Source organism: Orycteropus afer, unplaced genomic scaffold (genome assembly GCF_000298275.1).
Source record: "Orycteropus afer afer isolate SDZICR_OR568_19922 unplaced genomic scaffold, OryAfe1.0 scaffold00068, whole genome shotgun sequence".
Classification (NCBI taxonomy): Eukaryota; Metazoa; Chordata; class Mammalia; order Tubulidentata; family Orycteropodidae; genus Orycteropus; species Orycteropus afer.
In genome coordinates this window covers 10144296-10163460 of record NW_006921655.1, presented here as the reverse complement: position 1 = coordinate 10163460, position 19165 = coordinate 10144296, and the positions used below count along the sequence as shown (strand labels likewise).

Sequence of the window (19165 nt, the reverse complement as noted above, 5' to 3'; positions counted from 1 at the left end):
GATGATGGGCTCGAGTATAGCAGGGATTGTGGGGCTGGTGCGGGATCGGGCAGTGTTTCGTTCTGCTGTGCATGGGGTCGCTATGAGTCGGAAACGACTTGACGGCACTTAACAACAACAACAATGCCAGTGTTGAAAAATGTCCATTCTCAGACCAGCTTTACAGTTGTACTTCTCATTACTTATTTTTTGTCTTACGTTTATTTATTTTATGATGAGCAAATCAGCATATGAATTCATTGTAATTAACTTCAGCATATGGGCAGGGAGTATGTGTGACTAAGTGTATGTGTTAAACAAATTGTGGAAATTAACTAAACCACTCAGCCACTTGTAGATGGAAGCAATTTTATGATTAACATGAGCAAAAGATTTTTGTTTAAAGCCCTGAGGAAAAGGCATGCTAATTAAAATAAAAAGTATATGTGAATTGGTGGCTCTTTTAATTTTTAACATTTTTAAAATAATTTTCAGAAAATTTTTAAAAATAAAGATGCAAATGATAACACCTATGTTCCCACAACCTGAAATTGACAATTATTTGCCTTTTGTCACATATTCTCTGATTTTTTTATTAAAAAATGAAACATATAGGTGAAACATTATAGATGAAAATAAATTTCTGTTTGACATACAACCACCCATCTCCAGTCCCATTTTATTCCCCATTTTCCTAATCTCTATCATGATATTAGTGTCTTTCCAGTCTGGTTTTTGTTTTTAATTTTAGTGTAGTAATATATATATAAATGTATGAATATATACATATAGCTCATAAAATTTGCCATGTTAAATGTAAAGTTCAGTGATAATAATTATTACATTCACAGTGTTGTACAACTATCACCACTATCTATTTATAAAATTTTTTATCACCCCAAACAGAAACTCTATGCCATTAAGCAATAATTCCCAATTTCTCTCTTCCCTTAGTACCTGGTAACTGCTAATCTACTTTATATCTCTATGGATTTATCTATTCTAGCATAAGAGCTCTGGTAGCTCAGTGGTTAAAGAGCTGGCTGTCAACTGAAAGGTCAGCAATTCAAACCCACTAGCTGCTCTGCAGGAGAAAGCTGTGGCAGTCTGCTTCTGTTAAAATACAGCCTTGGAAACCCTATGGAGCAATTCTATTCTTACCCTATAGGGTCACTATGAGTTGGCATCAACTAGATGGCATTGGTTGTTTTGTTTTGTTTTGTTTTTAGATACTTCATATAAGTGAAATCATATGACATTTGTCCTTTTGTGTTTGCTTTATTTCACTTAGTATAATCTTTTCCAGGTTCAACCATGTTAATAGCATGTGTTAGAACTTCATTCCCTTTTATGGCTGAAAATACATATATATATATATATATATATATATATATATATATATATACACTCACACCTATGCCAGTGTTGAGAAATGTCCATTCTCAGGCCAGCTTTACAGTTGTACTTCTCATTACTTATTTTTTGTCTTATTTTTATTTATTTTATGATGAGCAAATCAGCATATGAATTTATATATATATATATATAAAATATATATATTTTTAAATATATATATACACACATATATATATTTCACATTTTAGGAGCTCTGATGGCATAGTGCCTAAGGTATTTGACTGCTAACCAGAAGGCTGAAGGTTCAAACCCACCAGCCACTCCTTGGAAGGAAGGTTGGGCAATCTATTTCCGTAGCGATACCGCCTTGGAAACCCAAGGAGGGGTCACTTCATTTATATATTAACAGACACTGAGTTGTTCCCACTTTTCACTATTGTGACTAATCCTGCCATGAACATTGGTGTACAAGCATTGAATTGAGTTCCTCCTTTCAGTTCTTTTAGATATTTGCTGAGGAGTAGGATAGCTGAGTCATATGGTAATTCTATTTTTAACTTTTTTTGGAAACCCCCAGTCTGTTTTTAATACTTTTATGTGTGTGTATCTGTATACAAATATAGATTGATGTGTATGTGTGTTTATACACAAATCTGTGAACAGTATTGTTTTGTGGATGCTATTTAAAACATACATTGCAGCATATTGCTTGTACAGTAACAGTGTTGTTGTTGTTGTTATGTGCCATCGAGTCGGCCCCGACTCATCGTGACCCCTCCTTGGTTTTCCGAGGCAGTATCACTACAGAAGTAGATTGCCCCATCTTCCTTCTGAGGGGTGGCTGGTGGGTTTGAACTGTCAGCCTTCTGGTTAGCAGTCAAGTGCCTTAGGCACTACGCTACCAGAGCTCCCAGTAACATTTATTTTGGTGTAGTGCCTAAGGCATTTATTTTGGTGTAGTGCCTAAGGCATTTGATTGCTAACCAGAAGGCTGATGGTTCAAACCCACCAGCCACTCCTTAGAAGGAAGATTGGGCAGTCTACTTCTGTGGAGATACCACCTTGGAAACCCAAGGAGGGCTTGCTATAAGTTGAAATTGACTGCGCGGCAATGAAGTTGTTTTTTTGTTTTGTTTTGTTTTGTTTGTACTCTGTTCCTGGTGCTGTGCTATCTCAATCCCTTCAATGACTATGTAGCAAGCACTATTACTATACCATTTTTCTAGTAAATGAAGGTTTACAGAGAGGCCACTTGCCCAGGGTCACACATGGTATGACCATGTGGGAGGTTGAAAATGAATCCCCACATTTAAACTTAGGAGCCTAAGCATTTGATCATCATGATAGATGGCCTCTTCACTGTAAAACTTTGCAAAATTCTTCATTCTCTCAATATCATGCTTCTGAGATCTTTAATTGTTGAACTTGTAGATCTAGTTCATTCCTGTTTCCTGTTGTACCATATTTCATTGAATGAATATAATGCATAAGCAGAATTGCATGGTGATTTTAACCTGCAAAGTGAGAATAATAAAAGTTTCCATCTCACAGGGTTGTTGTGAGAATTAAATTATTTCATTCAGATAAAGCAGATAGAACAGTACCTGGCACAGAGTAAGCACCCAGTAAATGTTAGCTATTATTATTTTCTGTTATCATGTATCCAGTATCCTGGTGATGCATCTTTGTTTCCAATTTTTCACTATTGCAGAGATTGACACAGGGAAAGCCCTGTGTCTACATACAAAGTTTCTTTTGAGTGTCTCTCTAAAAGAGGAATTGGTGACTCATAAGGTATGCATATTCTCACTTGATATTGCCCAAGCAGCTGTAATTTCCACCCTCTACTATGCTTACATTTCCCCACATCCTCGCTAACAGTTGATATTGTCCAGCTATTAGATTTGATGTATAAGAAATAATATCTTATGGAATTGGTAGTTTGTCTGTTTTTTATAATAGCTTTGAGATACAATTCACATACTATAAAAATTCACCTTTTTCAAAGTGCAAAATTCAGTGTTTAGTAGATTCACAAGGTTGTGCAATCATCAACGCTATCTAATTTTAGACTTATTTTCGTCATTCCTAAAAGAAACACTATGCTCAATAGCAGTCACTCGCCATCCTCCCCACACCCCAGCCCTAAGGAGTCACTAATCTACTTTCTATCTCTATGGATTTACATATTCTAGACATTTCAGATAAAGGTAATCATGGAATATTTGTCCTTTTATGTTTGGTTTATTTCACTTAGCATGTTTTCTAGGTCCACCCATGTAATAGCATGTATAAGTACTTCATTCCTTTTTATGGCCAAATACTATTCCATTGTATAGCTATATCACATTTGTTTATCCCTTTATCAGTTGTTGGACATTTGAGTTGTTTCTGGTTATTATGTATAGTACTACTATGAATAGGGAGCTCTGGTAGCATAGTGCCTAAGGCACTTGACTGCTAACCAGAAGGCTGGCAGTTCAAATCCACCAGCCACTCCTTGGAAGGAAGATGGGGGGCAATCTACTTCCGTAGTGATACTGCCTCAGAAACCCAAGGAGGGGTTGCTATGAGTCGGGTCCAACTCGATGGCACATAACAACAACAACAACAACAACTATGAATAGTGTGGTAGTTAAGTTTGTGTGTCAGCTTGGCTGGGCCTGGTTCAGTGGCTGGGCAGCTGGATGTGGTATTCCCCATGATGAGACTGGTAATCAACTCCATGGTGGAATCAATCTATTGTGAGCAGCTGAGTAGCTGTCTTAGGGATGTGGTCTGCTTCCTGTATATAAGGAAAAGCTTTGGGAATGGTCTCTAGTTTATGGCACTCTTGAACCCTGCATGTAACTGTGTCGTTGTTCAGAAGTCTGCTATGCTCTGCCGATCTTGGGACTTTCAGTGGACTTGAATTAATGGCCTGCCATGTGGTTTGGTAACATCAAGACTGTGCCTTTTTACTTGTCAACCTTGGGCTTGTCCGTCTCAGCAGCCAGCAGCTGCCTGAGTGAAGAAAAGCCTCTACTTCCAGTGGGCTGAGAGCAGGAGGCAGAACTGAAGCCCAAGGTTGAGGGGCTTTCACCCAGCCCCTAGAGCCTGGCACTTGGAACTCAGACTTAAAGCCTCCAAACTGTAAGAGAATGAACTTCTGTTTGTTCAGCTGTCCCATTTGTGGTGTATTCTTGTCAGAGCATCACTGGTAACCAGAACAAATACTCATGTACATATTTTTACGTGGCCATAAATTTTCCATTTTCTTGAGGACTATGAGGAAAGAGAGAGAGAGAGAGAGAGAACAATGGACTTGTTGAGTCGTACGGCAACTCGTTTTACATTTCAGGAAAACTACCAAACTATTTTCCAAAGTGCTGGCACCATTTTATATTCCCACCAGCAATATATGATGGTTCCAATTTTTCCATAACAAATTATAGATAATATTGAGAAGAATAGGAATTCCAGAATACTTCAATGGATTCATGAGGGACTTGTACACAGACTAAGAGGCAGTTATTTCAATAGAGCAAGGGGATACTGCATGGTTTAATATCAGGAAAGGTGTGTGTCAGGGTTATACACTTTCACCATACTTATTCAGTCTTTGATGCTGAGGAAATAATCCAAGAAGAATGAAGAAGAACACAGCATCAGGATTAGACAAAAACTCATTAGCAACTTGTGATATTCAGATGACACAGTCTTGCTTGCTAAAAGTAAAGAGGACTTGAAGCATTTATTGATGAAAATCAAAGACTACATACAGTCTTTAGTTTATACCTCAGTTAAATTGCTCCTTAGTTAGATTACACCTCAGCATAAAGAAAACTAAAATCCTCAGAACTGGACCAATAAGCAACATCATGATAAATGGAGAAAATATTGAAGTTGTCAGGGATTTCATTTTACTTGGATCCACAATCAATGCTCATGGAAGCAGCAGTCAGGAAATCAGATGATAACGTTGACACCAAAACCAGGCAAAGGCATCACTAAAAAGGAAAACTACAGACCAATATCCCTCCTGAAAATAGATGCAAAAATCTTCAACAAAATCCTAGCCAACTCCAACAACGTATCAAAAAAATAATGCATTATGACCAAGTGAGGCTAATACTAGGTATGTAAGGATGTATCAACACTAGAAAAACAATCAGCATCATCCATCACATAAATAAAAGGCATTTGATAAATTCCAACACCCATTCCTGATTTAAAAAAAAAAAAAAAAAAAAAACTCTCAACATAATAAAGCGCATATATGCAAAATCAGCAGCCAACATTATTCTCACTGGAGAGAAACTGAAACCATTCTCCTTGCAATCAGGAACCAGACAAGGATGCCCTCTATCACCACTTCTATTCAACATTGTATTAGAAGTCCTAGACAGGGCAATAAGACAAGAAAGGGAAATCAAAGGTATCCAAATTGGTAAGGAAGAAGTCAAATTATCCCTGTTTGCTGATAATATGATCCTATACATAGAAAACCCAAGAGATTCAGCAAAAAAAAAAAAAAAAACTATTGAAACTATTTGAGAGATTTAAGATAGTGGTGGGATACAACATCAACATACAAAAATCAGTTAGATTCCTCTATACCAGCAAAGAGATTGCTGAAAAAGAAATAAGGAAATCAATACCATTTACAGTAGCTACCAAAAAAATAAAATACTTGGGAATAAATCTCACTAGGAACACAAAAAACTATACAAAGAAAACTACAAAAAACTACTTCAGGAAACCATAAGAGATCTACATAAATGGAAAAACATACCATGCTTGTGGATAGGAAGACTGAACATTGTGAAAATGTCAATAGTAACCAAAGCAATCTATACATTCAATGCAATCCCAATCCAGATCCCATCAATATTCTTTAAGGATATGGAAAAACTAATTACTAATTTTATGTGGAAAGGAAAGAGACCTCAGATAAGCAAACCACTATTAGAGAAGAACAACAAAGTAGGAGATCTCAAAATCTGCTATACAGCTATAGTAGTTGAAACAACCAGGTATTGGTACAATGGCAGACACATAGACCAGTGAAACTGAATTTAGAACCCAGAAATAGATCCATCAACCTATGGTCAGCTGATTTTTTACTAAGGGCTGAAACCCATAACATGGGGAAGAGATGGTCTCTAACAAATGGTGCTGGCAAAACTGGATAGCCATTTGCAGAAAAATGAAACAAGATCCATACCTCACACCATATACTAACTCCATATGGATCAAAGACTTAAATGTGAAACCTAAAACTATAAAGTTCCACAAAGAAAAACTAGGGGCAAATTTGGGGGTCCTTATTTATGGCATAAATAGACTACAAAGCATAGCCCAAAATGCATGAACAGCAGAAGATAAACTAGATTAATGGGACATTCTAAAAAATTAATTTTTTATGTGCTTCCAAAGACTTCTCCAAAAGAGTAAAAAGATAACCTACAGATTGGAAAAAATATTCGGCAATAACCTATCTCACAAGGGATTTATCTCTAAAATTTATAGAAAACTTCAACACCTCAATAACAAAAAGACAAACCATCCAATTAAAAAATGGACAGAAGACATGAATAGATACTTCTGCAAAGATATTCAGACAGCTAACAAACATGAAGAAATGTTCACAATCATTAGCCATTAGAGAGAGGCAAATTAAAACAATGAGATACCATCTGGCCCCAGTGGTAATAGCAGAGTTCAACAAAACAGAAAATAACAAATGCTGAAAAGGATGTGGAGAGATTGGGACTCTCATACATTGCTGGTGGGACTGCAAAATGATACAACCACTGTGGAAAGCAGTATGATGCTTCCTTAAAAAGTTGGAATTAAAAATTCCATTTGATCCAGCAATTCCTTTACTAGGTATATACCCTGAAGAAGTGACAGCCAGATCAAGAACAGATATATGCACACCCATGTTCATCGCAGCACTATTTACAATAGCCAAAAGATGGAAACAACCTAGGTGCCCATCAACAGAAGAATGGATAACCAAACTATGGTACATACATACAATGTAATACTATGCAACCCTAAAGAATAATGTAGAATCTATAAAACACCATATAATGTGAACGAACTTGGAGGACATTATGCTGAGTGAAATAAGTCAATAAGAGAAGGACAAATATTGTATTAGTTCATTATTGTAAAAAGTCAGGGAAAGGTTTATATATGGAAGGAAACTTTCTTTGTTGGTTACCAGGGGTAGGAGGGGAGGGGAGGAAACACTGCAAAAATTTAAAAAAAAAAAAGAAAAATCAAATAACTGTATTGCATTGGGCAGATCAGCTGCAAAGGACCTCTTTAAAGTATTAAAGAGCAAAGATGTCACTTTGAAGACTAAGTTACACCTGACCCAAGCCATGCTATTTTCAATAGCCTCATATGTATGTGAGAGCTGGACAGTGAATTAAGAAGATTTCAGAAGAATTGATGCATCTGAATTGTGGTATTGGCAAGGAATATTGAATGTATCAAGGACTGCCAGAAGAACAAACAGATCTGTCTTGTATGAGTACAACCAGAATGCTTCTTAGAAGCAAGAATAGTCAGACCTTGTCTCTTGTACTTTGGTTATGTTGTCAAGAGACCAGTCCCTGAAGAAGGATATCATACTTGGTAACATAGGAAGTCAGCGAAAAAGGGGAAGACCTTCAATGAGATGGATTGGCACAGTAGCAGCGATGATGGGCTCAAGTATGGCAATGACTGTGAGGATGGCACAGGACTGGGCAGTGTTTCATTCTGTTGTACATTTAGTTGCTATGAGTTGGAACCAACTCGATAGCACCTAACAACAGCAACAACAATGGGTGTGAAGTGGTATCTTTTGTAGTTTTGATTTGCATTTTCTAAATGACTAATGATGTTGAGCATTTTTTCATGTGCTTATTGGCCATTTGTATTGTTTTCTTTGGAGAAATGTCTGTTCAAATCTTTTGCTCATTTCTTAATGGATTGAATTGAGTTGTAAGAGTTCCTCATACATTCCGCATGCAAGTCCATCATCAGAGATGTGGTTTACAAATATTTTTCCCATTCTGTGTATGATGTGAATTGGTGAATTTTAATATTTGTAGCTTTCATATTTTCCCTCTAAACCTGAATTTTCAAAATTGCCTCAGTATATCTGCAGAGTGGGGCAGAGTGGGTCATAAGCCAGATAACCATGAAGTGTTCCCTGAGAGAAGTGAATTCACATAATATTCTGTTCATCCAAAGCTACTCATTCACGAAAACATAGACTTACCTGAAGTCAGCTGGTGAGCATCTCAGCCAGTGAAGGAAATTTTGTTTTGATAGAAGAGAGGCCTTCAGACCTAATTAGAGTTTGGATTTATTAGTGAAAATAATTGGAAAATCATTCCTGTATTTTCAAACTGCTCAAAAGCAGTTGGATTTCTGTTCAACCTCACCATTTCCTTTTTCTTTTCTCCTCTTCCTTTTTTCTTTTTTCTCTCCTTTTGTTTTCCTTCTCTCTTTTCCTACTCCCTGTTTCTATTTTTTTCAGATTGAAAATGGCTCAGGAATCTGTCAGCAAGTTGACATCAGAGAAGAAAGTGGAGACAAAGAAAATCAATCCCACAGCTAGTCTGGTGAGATGCATTTTTCAACCTAATTTCAAGATGTTTTTCAATTATTCCTGAGGTGCACCAGTAGTGTGTCTGAATTTAAAAGAGTAAACTCAGAGAAATGACTGGTAGTATCCAAAGAAGCTGGGGAGTATACAGAATCTGGTAGTATACAAATTTTTTTATTTCACCCAGGGTAGCATATGGTAGAAAGGACTATATAGGGGGTGGGGTGGGGAATGCAAAACATAGCTTCATGTTTTGTATCTGCAAACTCAAAGATCATTGCCAATCAGCTATATTTAGTCACTTGCCATTTCACATGCTTCTACTCCCCACCCTGTTCTGTGATCCTTTTTATCCCAAAGTCCCATTCTCCTGAAATGCTTTTCAAAGCATTTTCAAACTCATCATTTCCTTTTCCCTGTTAAAGAAAAGGGCAGAGATTATCCTCTTTTGACAGTTGTGGAAATTGAGATACAGAAAGACACAGCCTACCTGGAGTCACTTGGCAATGGATAATAAAAACCAACACCAGAGTCAGCGTCCCCTGTTGTCCATCCCTGGGCTGGTATGTGCTCCTAGCTTTGAGGGAAATTTTTCTCCAAAGTCCACTATTCAGTAAAGATCACAATAAATTTCCACCCATATGTGACAGCTAGTAGTCTGAATAGCTGAATCATTAGGAACCAAGAGTTTTGGGGTTCCGACTGCCTGGGTTCAAATCCCAGCTCTACCAGTTACTAGTTGTAAAACCTTAGTGAAGTTTCTTCACTTCTTAGTGCCTGTTTCTTTTTGGTAAAAAGAGGGAAATACTATCACCTTTGCTTTACAGTTATCTTGAGGATTAACTGAAAAGGCATGTAAAATGCCTAGCACATAAGAGGAGTTTGATAAATGCTAGATATTTTTCTTATCATTTCAAATTTCTGCAGCTATAGTTGTCCCTTCAGTGGGGAACAGCAATGGGTGTTAAGTGGGAGTATCACTCCCTTCCCTTTGATTTGCAAACCCTACCTTCCCTGTGCCCTGATGTCCCACAATTAGTTATTTTATCCTTTTGGTAGCAAATACTTTTTTGCAAGCTGCTTTAAATCCTTTGAAGATCTAAATGAAGTAAAGTTATAAAGTGAAATTATTTGACCATGGTGTCTCTAATAACAAACCCATCAATAGCTAAATGCATGTTGCTTAAAGCTGATGAATGAGAAATAAACCATGCAAAATCCAGGGCCTTACAGCTTGGTCAGAAAAAGGCAAAGTTATTGCCCATAGACTCTACCTGAATATACACATCCATGTGGTGGCCACCCTGATTTATGCTGTAGCATTCGGTCATAGGTTGACCTCCACTCCAAGCAAGCTCCCAATTGTGATCTTCAGCGAGTTAAGGTCTTTTATTATTTGTTTAGTAGGTAGGTTGGTTGGTAGGTTGGTTGGTTGGTTGGTTGGTTGGTTTGGGTGGAAATTAGGGAAGAGCTTACAAACTGATTCCTAAACTTAAGTTCACAAGTCAAGAATGAGTCTTTGAAAAATCATTTTAAGTTTATGTTGTTGTTGTTGTTGTTATGTGCCGTTGAGTTGGACCCGACTCAGAGCAACCCCTCCTTGGGTTTCCAAGGCAGTATCACTACGGAAGTAGATTGCCCCATCTTCCTTCTGAGAAGTGGCTGATGGGATTGAACCACCAGCCTTCTGGTTAGCAGTCAAGTGCCTTAGGCCCTATGCCAATTTAGTAATTAACTGCAACTTTACATGTCATAGATCAGAAGCAGCTGAGGATGCATTTCTCAAGGGACTTCTTTCTGTCTCTGTTCTTCCCCAAAGTGTGTGCTTTTCCCATTTCCTTTTTATTCTTCCATTAGTCCTCCCCTAAGAGAAGGATAAGTAGCTCTAGTGGTACGGTGGTTAAGGCATTTAACTGCTAATCAAAAGGACAGCAGTTCAAACCCACTAGCTACTCGTGGTAGAACGATGGGGCAATCTGCTTCCATAAAGATGTACAGCCTTGAAAACGCCATGGAGCAGTTCCACTCTGTCCTACAGGGTCTCTATGAGTCAGAATCAACTTGATGGTAGTGGGTTTTAGTTTTGATTTAAGAGCAGGACACATTCATCCTTACTATGCTTAATATATTTACTTCTCCAGAGTTAGAGAAACAGTGACAGTCTATCTTTCTGTATTGTGTACTCTTTTATTTTTACATATTCTCAACAAACCTCCATCCTCTTCTTTAGAAGAAGGAAGCTCAGAGAGAGCAGAGCAGAACATCTATAACAAAATGGAAACTCTGCCCTTCTGCATAAACTAGACCTAGTCATCTTTCATCTTACATACTCTTTGTTCAGTTGTGCCAAAAAGATCATATGCAGATATGTTCAACTTGGAAACAGTGGCTTTTCATATCTAGGCTCCTTAGGGACCATTTCTTGAACACATCTTAATTCCATCAGTGGGTGAGTGGGGAGGTGGTCCTTAAATAGCAATACCCAGTTAGGGTCTTTGTCACAAAAGAAGAGAACAGAACCGCTCACCGTCTCTTGAGTTTGATGTAGCAATGTTTGGTGTTCTGGATGGATACGTTGGTTGATGGACTGGTTGTTGTTCATTCTTTGCATGCTTGTTTGTTTGCTTGGGAATTAAGGGTTATAGGTTGAGAGGGCAGGTAACCAAATGTGTAGGGAAAGAATAGAGATAGTTTCATTTCTCAGGTGTTTGTGACTACTCTATTCCGCATTCTAGACTACCTGCTTGGCAAAATTTGAGAAAGAAAGAAACTTAGAGAATTGATAATAAGCTCATGTTTTTTTTTCTTAAATAACAGAAAGAAAGACTGCGTCAAAAGGAAGCCAGTGTGACTACCAACTAAAACAAAGACACATGAAATGATGGCAGTGGAGATGTAGTACCTTGCATAATCTTTGCAACAACAGTGCTGTGGAGTGCTTGAAAGATACGTCACTAAATGTTTGCCTTGCTCATCTCTTTCTAAGGACATCTGAGGGGAGCGCCCTGTGCCTTCTTAACAAAGTTCCTTATTAAGCCACAGGAACAATGAAAAGCTATTTAAGGAGACACTGTTGTGGTATTTATTAATTGTTTTCTTGTAGAAGTCCACAATCCATCTGCCTGCTATAAGACTGGAGAAAATACCAAGATTTTCCAAATTTCTAAAGAAGGTGAGATTTCAAACCCTCTAACCCAAGCTTGATATATGTAAACTTGTTACAGAAGAAGACAAGGACCCTCATGACAACTTCTTTGTGTTATTTCAAGTCTTGGATTTTTACACATTGCTGTTTTTATTATTTGTCTTAATTTTTATCTTGTTGCAGCAAATCCTGATGCATCTTTTTCACCAAAAAAAAGTTGAAGTTTTATCTATTTTACTAAAACTGTTTTTTAAGTTAATATTTCCCAGACTAGAGAAATATTTTGTTCATGTAATAGGGGGAGAAAATGAAATTTAGGGAGAAATAGCCATAAACTTCATCCTGAAGAATGAGTTATGATATAGGGAGTTGACATCAGCCAATGAGTGAGGCTCATTGTTTATTTTTATTTATGTCAGTGCAGTGTGGGATCCCCAGCAGGGATTATGTACCCCAACTCCCAGGAGAAATGGTGATAGCTGATCCAGGACAGCCACAAGATCAGAACACCTGCTGGATAAGAGGCACAGTGATAGAAACATCTTTTTACATTTCAGGCCGTTTGTGAATGGGTAGTGCTACGTTGACAGGCAGTTCATCTCCACACATGTCCTGTTCTGTGACTGTGTGGCTGGACCTCTCTCTCCACCCCCATGAGATAGTTTCCAGGCAGGAGAATAAATGATACTTGCAGCTTTTGATCATGACCTTGGCTTATTGACATGTGAGGTAGGGGGAAACGGGGGTCTTTGATGCTGAGAAAAATTAAGTTCAGGAAAAATGTTTGTTACATCAAAACAAAAAGATGATTACTTTAACATTAAACTGTGAGCAGAATACTATGCATGAACAGATTTTTCTGGCCCTGAAACCTGTATAATCACTGCCTCTTGGTTCACACACCTCACCTCTGACATCCCCTTCACACCCCCCTTAAACAAGCACCAACCTTTTAATCTATCTTGTCAGGGAAGGGAAAAGAGGACTGAGTATGGATTGAGAACAGGCTCAAAGGCTGTCATTTTTTAGGCCATGAAGGGAGAGAGGTCAAAGCTTTCTCCCCCAGTTACTGGAGGACATTCTAGAGATGAGCAAGAACCTTGAATCTCTTCCCAATCCAACTGCCACATGTAGCCTGCCCCTTGCCCCACATCTTTCCAGAAATTATTAACTTGCTACATGCCCGAGTACCTCCCAGAATATGTCTGCTATTCGTCAGCCCCCTCTGGGACGCTTATAATAAATACAGCTAGCCAAAGCAGTGCCGTGTTCTAATATAATGCTGATCTCGGAAATGAAGAAGGCACAACCATGATCAAATCAAGTCACTGAAGCCATGTTCATGCAGGTGCTGACACCTTTTCTAGAAGTTCAAAAGAATGGAATATGGTGACATAGTTGGTTATTGTTATTATTCATGAAAAAGGGATGAGAAAAGCAAGATAGAAAAACTGGTATGGAACGTCCATGATTGAAAAGGCTTAATGTTACTGGGAAGTGAGACACCGTCCACACTGCTTTCTTAATGTGGTTACTCTTTATTTTTACTTAACTGTGAAGAAAGCCAAGGGAGTTCATCATTTTAAAATAAATTTCATTTATAGCCATCCTTTGCTCCATGATATTACTTCTAATTGTATCATGCAGAAGAAAACTGCTTGTTCTGGTTATGCCATGGAAATCAACTCTGGATTCATTGACATGAATACAAGTCTAGGTCCTTGTGGGTCCTTATAGACTCAATAGGCGAGAACAGCAGGAGGTTTTCAATGGAATCACTGTAGTCCACTTCAGGTCTCTTAAATAACTTGGTCACAAGAAAATCATTGAAAATAAGCAGAACTATTATCTTGGCCACATAACCCGGAAAGGACATACTCTCAGGGAACCAATGCTGAAGAATAATGAGTGGAAACATTTAATTTGAGAGTTGGACTAATACAACCCATGTTTGGTTTCATCCTAGTTAAAAGAGTATAAATTGGCAGTAAAATGCATATTTCTAAGGAGGCTGCCTTTGCCAGGGAAGCCTGGTAGTTTTGTAACACTAGTCGAACGTAGCAAAGAGTGTTAGAGCTTGAAGACACAGCAGCAGAATCTCCATTATTCTATTGATTGATGCATTAGACTTATGTGATGCCTCTCCCACGGGCACAGGTGTCCTGCATAGTTGACACAGCTTTTGTGTCAGACTTAAATTGGTGCTTAGTAAAGGTTTGTAAGAATTTGCTCAAGATGGGCCATCTAAAACAATCTGGAGCCCTTTAAAATGAACCCTCTAAAATGCAGTTGGTCGTATTAAATACAACAGGTGTCTCTACCCTTTTCATGGAGAGGAGATACTTGGGAGACCACATAGAAGCTTGAGCATTTCAGGCAAGTGGGATTTAAGTGGCTGCCTCTGGGCACAGCCCTCCCTGAACTAACAAGCAGTGTGGCCAGAATTGCTACCCTGTGTTGAACCAGACACTCACACTTGACTTACTGGTTAAGACTTTGATAAGACTTTGCTAAACCTTAACTTATGTGCACCTTGATCTTTCCCTAGCCAGGATTCATTAAATCTGAGGGCACAATTGGATAGTAATTCAGATTCTTGCTGAAGCAACTGGCAATAATCATCAAGCAGGTGGATATTTTATATATTAGTACTAAACCATTGAGGTACTCAAACATGTTGGGTAAAAAGTGAGGTGTCAAAACTCAGGTTAGAAGGAGGTCTGCTATATGGCTTTTAAACTAAGAAGAGGCTGTTTATCATAAAAAAAAAAAAAAAGAAAGAAAGAAAAAGTGTGGCCAGCCAGAAATGTATGATGATGAAAAAAAAAGCCCAGACTGCCCTGGCCCTGCTTCCCAACAGTTGCCTTTCAAACCCTTGAGCTCATGTTTATCTCTTCAGATGTTTCCTGCAATTACTTAGGAATTGGGCAGAAAGGATTTCTGAAATATAGAAAATAGAATAAGGAATCTCAAAGGTGCTATTTAAACTTTAAATGGTCTAGCAGAAACAAATTGCCAACATAGTTGAGGAGTTGAATGTCAGAATGGGTTGGTTGTCACCCCCTCACTCCGAGTAAGGATAATAAACTGCAAACCTGCCAAGCCCCTCCTTTGTCCATAAGCTCCATCAGGAAAGGCATTACTTAAATGAAAAGCTCCTATACTGCTGGTGGGGAAACTGGAACCACTAACAGATGCAACAAAACTCTGATGGCATTGGACAGTCCAAGCAGACAGAGAAATGGTCAGACCATTGGGTTCTTCCAAGGACCACAAACAGATGTAACAGAAAAGCTCTGAGTGTAGTTTTGCCTGTTGGTCTGTTATTGCACATCTCTCTATTACGAAATCCGCTGTTGTAGAAATCCTAAGCACATAAGACTTGGAACAGCTGTGATGGCTGATGGGCATGAACAAAGTCAGAGCCATTTACTACCCACTTGAGACTTTAGCCTGCACTGGACAGCTTTTAGAATACTGATTTGAAAGAGACAGGATTGCCCTGAGTAGTTTACTTTTGAAAAAGCCACGTACAAGAAGACTGAATAAAGAAATGAGTTTTCGTTCACGTCTGCTACTTTGTCCTCATAGAGAAATCTGCAACAAAAGTGAAGCAAGTCTATGTGGCCAAACTGATAGAATTAGAAAAGTACAGATCATTTTTAGCCTTTCCAAATTGCATATAGCTTGCTGGTTATCTTTCCATTGTCAAGCTATAGAAACCATCCAGCTGTATGGAAATTTCTCTATTGGTGCAGAATTGGCTTACAGGAAAGCACCCTCAGAAATAGCCTTCAGTAGATCCTTTCTCTTTTAGACTTTACATAACAATATTTATACCTCCTTTAGCAATTGAATCCAGACATAACCAAGCTCAGTTGCACAACTATGTGTGACTGAAAGGCCCATTTCAGTCATTTCTGCACACTCTGTTAGCTGTTGACACCTTGTTAGAAGCACTGAATTTTACTTTCACAATTCTTCATTTCTCCTCCCAAGGAGTCGGGCGATCTACCAACCTCTCCCAGATCAAAACTTTGCTAGGAAGTAGTGAATTTAAGAGAATTCTAACTGGAACTAGTTCAGTAGTCTAATTTTTTCCAAAACTCTTAATCAACACTGTGATATAAATTTAGCATTTGGGAAATTTGCATAGTTAACAACTTACTTGGAAACATGAAGATATTAAAAGGGTAGCTAATTAACTCTGTCTCTTAACCCACCATGCAGGTATCAAGGAAGAGATGAGGGAGGCAAGTCAAGCGTTATTCAGTCAGTCCTCTATCCTCAAAGGGAGTTTGTGAGATTTGTGTCCCTTTCTACTCCCAGTCCTCTCCCAGCTACTAGTGATAAATGGTGGCATCAAGGACATTTTTCTCCCCATTCCTCTGTTCCCTGACCTGGTGGTTCACATCTTTGAAGTACTAGTTACTGAATATCTTCTCCATTCTACCACCTTGGGAACACTGAGTTAATCTCAATTTTGTTTTTTAATATGGAACTGACAGATAAAACAACCAGTTTATTGTTCTACTTTCCATGTACATGCCTACATATATATATTTATATATATAATCCTAAATATGCTGAGAAACTCTAGTCTGTCTTTCTCCTAGTATATAGTGTGAGTTTACAATGCATTATCTAGCAGATCAAATAAAGAGTGAAATGTTTTCAGGCAAAGTAAACATTTTTGGCAAAGTTTTATCTGCTTTCCTTCATGGTTCTCCTTTAGGGCTTCCTTCCATTCTAATCTTGTGAATCAAATATATATGTGACTGTTCAGCTGGCTCAGCTTCCCAGGTCCAACTTTCCAACATGAAAGGCAAGATCCATAGACTACTGAATATGTGGAGAGACTGCTGTCTACCTTAGCATGACATGGACAATGGACAACAGATGTATTCAGAAATGAGCAACTCTCTGGAAATTCTTAGGGTGGATTTTGAATTCCAAGTTTACTTCTATTACCTGTATAAAAAGGGATATATAGCATACAAAAATTATGTTACTCTTCCCAATAAGGGACTAGAAGTAGATTCGTAATCTTTTATGTTTTAGATAAGCTTGAGTGAACTATAAATAACTCTTTTTTTTTCCTTCTCAGCAAATTGTCCCTTCCTATAATCTTATTTCTTCAGATCTGATCACTAAGACATCAAGAAGGCAGTTCCAACCCCACTGAGCTCTTACTCTGCATAATCCAAAAATGTCCATTTCCATTGAGAACAAATCCATGAAGTTTGTTGGGAGGGGAGGTGTCTAGTGACAATTCCCCTGTTTGCCCAGGGTGACACAAATAGGACTTTTTTTGGGGGGGGGGAGTGCTACCAAAAGGATTGTTCTAAGTAATTAATTTTATAATCCTATTGTGCAATTATCCCAAGATATTAAATAATGTGACTTTACTGTCAGCTGGCTGAATGTGTAATCTTCAAATTGTATAACCATTAAGAAAAAAGACTTCCCTTTAAGAAACAGTCTAAGATGTTCCTAAAAAGGCAGGAACTTTTAAAGCTAAAATTGAATAATTTTTGAGAATCTTTAGAGAAAACATGTCATTAATTAATCATAGTCTTTTCCTTTTATTGAGTTTTAATTTGAACTAGCATGGGAAGCAGAGTGCCCTTGGACTTTGATTTAGGGGATCATGTTTTGGCCCAGAAAATAAACACTGGTCTGCATGCCCAGAAACTAAGTGAAATCAGTCAGCATGCTGTTATGAATCAGACTCAAAAGAGATGTAAATTATTTCAAGTCTCTTAGGGCTCAATTCCCTTAGCACCATCTTAGACGCTGATTCCTGCATGCATTTGATCTGTGCAGTTGTTTATCTCCACTTGGCCTTGCGAGATTTTAAGTAGTGGGATGAGGGAGAAAATCAGGAGATAAGAGAAGAGGAAAATGTGCACAAGTGCAACATTTTGCTTATATGTCACATTGTCAGAAAGCTGGTGATTTTTGCCATGGCTATATGTTAGAGAAAGTTTCAATGGAAACTCAAGGAACCCCTATTAGGAAAATGGGGGTGCCCCATATTTTATATTGGTCAGTACCAGACAAGATGCTGAAAAGACAGGTACTTCAATGAGACTAGCCTGTGCTTGGCTTAATGACTCCATTAAACTTCAGATTCATTTCCATGGGACTAGTTGCCTGTGGACCATCCTGTTTTCTCTGTGCCTTTCCAAAAACCATTTGGGCATCTGGCTTCATTTCACTCGCTCCTTTCGATATTTCTAATTCCACCTCCCCTTCCTTCATACCCCACAGCTATTCTTTCTTTACCTCTATAGTTTCTTCAGGACCCAACTTTTTCACTTCTCTCCATCACAGACAACCAAGTGTCTCCCTCCATCCTGACTCCATCCTCTCACACCCTCTGCTATATCCCTTAGTCCTTTGGATGAGGAGCACTGCTGTCACCAAGGAGCCTATGTGAGACATACTACTGTGATTGCCTCTTGTTGATGGCAGTACAACCTCATCACTTAGGCAAAGAAGGGGGAAATCCAAAAAGGAGATGGGAAATGCATTTCTTTTTTCATTGTATTTGACTTTTTAAGAAGGTTGAAGGGAGAGTTGTTCTGGTCCCCAATTTCTCATAGATTCTGCTTTAAAACTGTGTAAAGAGATGCAATTTTTGTGATAAATTACTCTGCAGGCCAAGTCACCTACTATGATGCATAAACCTAAATTTTTTAATCTCAAATGGCTTTGTATGTTGCTGCACAAATGGACTTAATTCTGTGCAAACTTTTTGAGTCATAAGACTTTTTTATTACCACTCCATTTTTACCACAACTCATGATTCAAGCATCTGCCCCAAATCTGACTCAGGATTATTAACACTTTGTGGTTATTTTCAGATAAACAATAACTGTTGGACTCTTAAAAGCACTTCAAAAAAAAAGTATAAGCATGTAGTAAATAGTCATTTGACCTGGTATGACATTAGCTTTTCTATTTAATTAAGTATGAGAACAACATGTAGATGTAATCCTACAGAATTTGAAGCAATAATACAGGCAGTTTGGGAAAGAAGAAGGCTCTAAAGATATGAAACCTTGCTTACATGCTCTTGGATATTTTGA

At 38.1% G+C, this 19165-nt stretch overlaps 1 protein-coding gene across 1 annotated transcript in view; it reads left to right on the top strand.

Moving 5' to 3' along the window:
- The window catches only part of FMN1 (formin 1), a 586562-nt gene extending 574774 nt beyond the window's left edge, over nucleotides 1-11788 (top strand). Inside the window, exons 17-18 of the mRNA XM_007940485.1 lie at nucleotides 8858-8942; nucleotides 11744-11788. Coding sequence (XP_007938676.1) covers nucleotides 8858-8942; nucleotides 11744-11788 — 130 coding nt within the window. The remainder of the gene's footprint in view (nucleotides 1-8857; nucleotides 8943-11743) is intronic.
- The last annotated feature ends 7377 nt before the right edge of the window (nucleotides 11789-19165 follow it).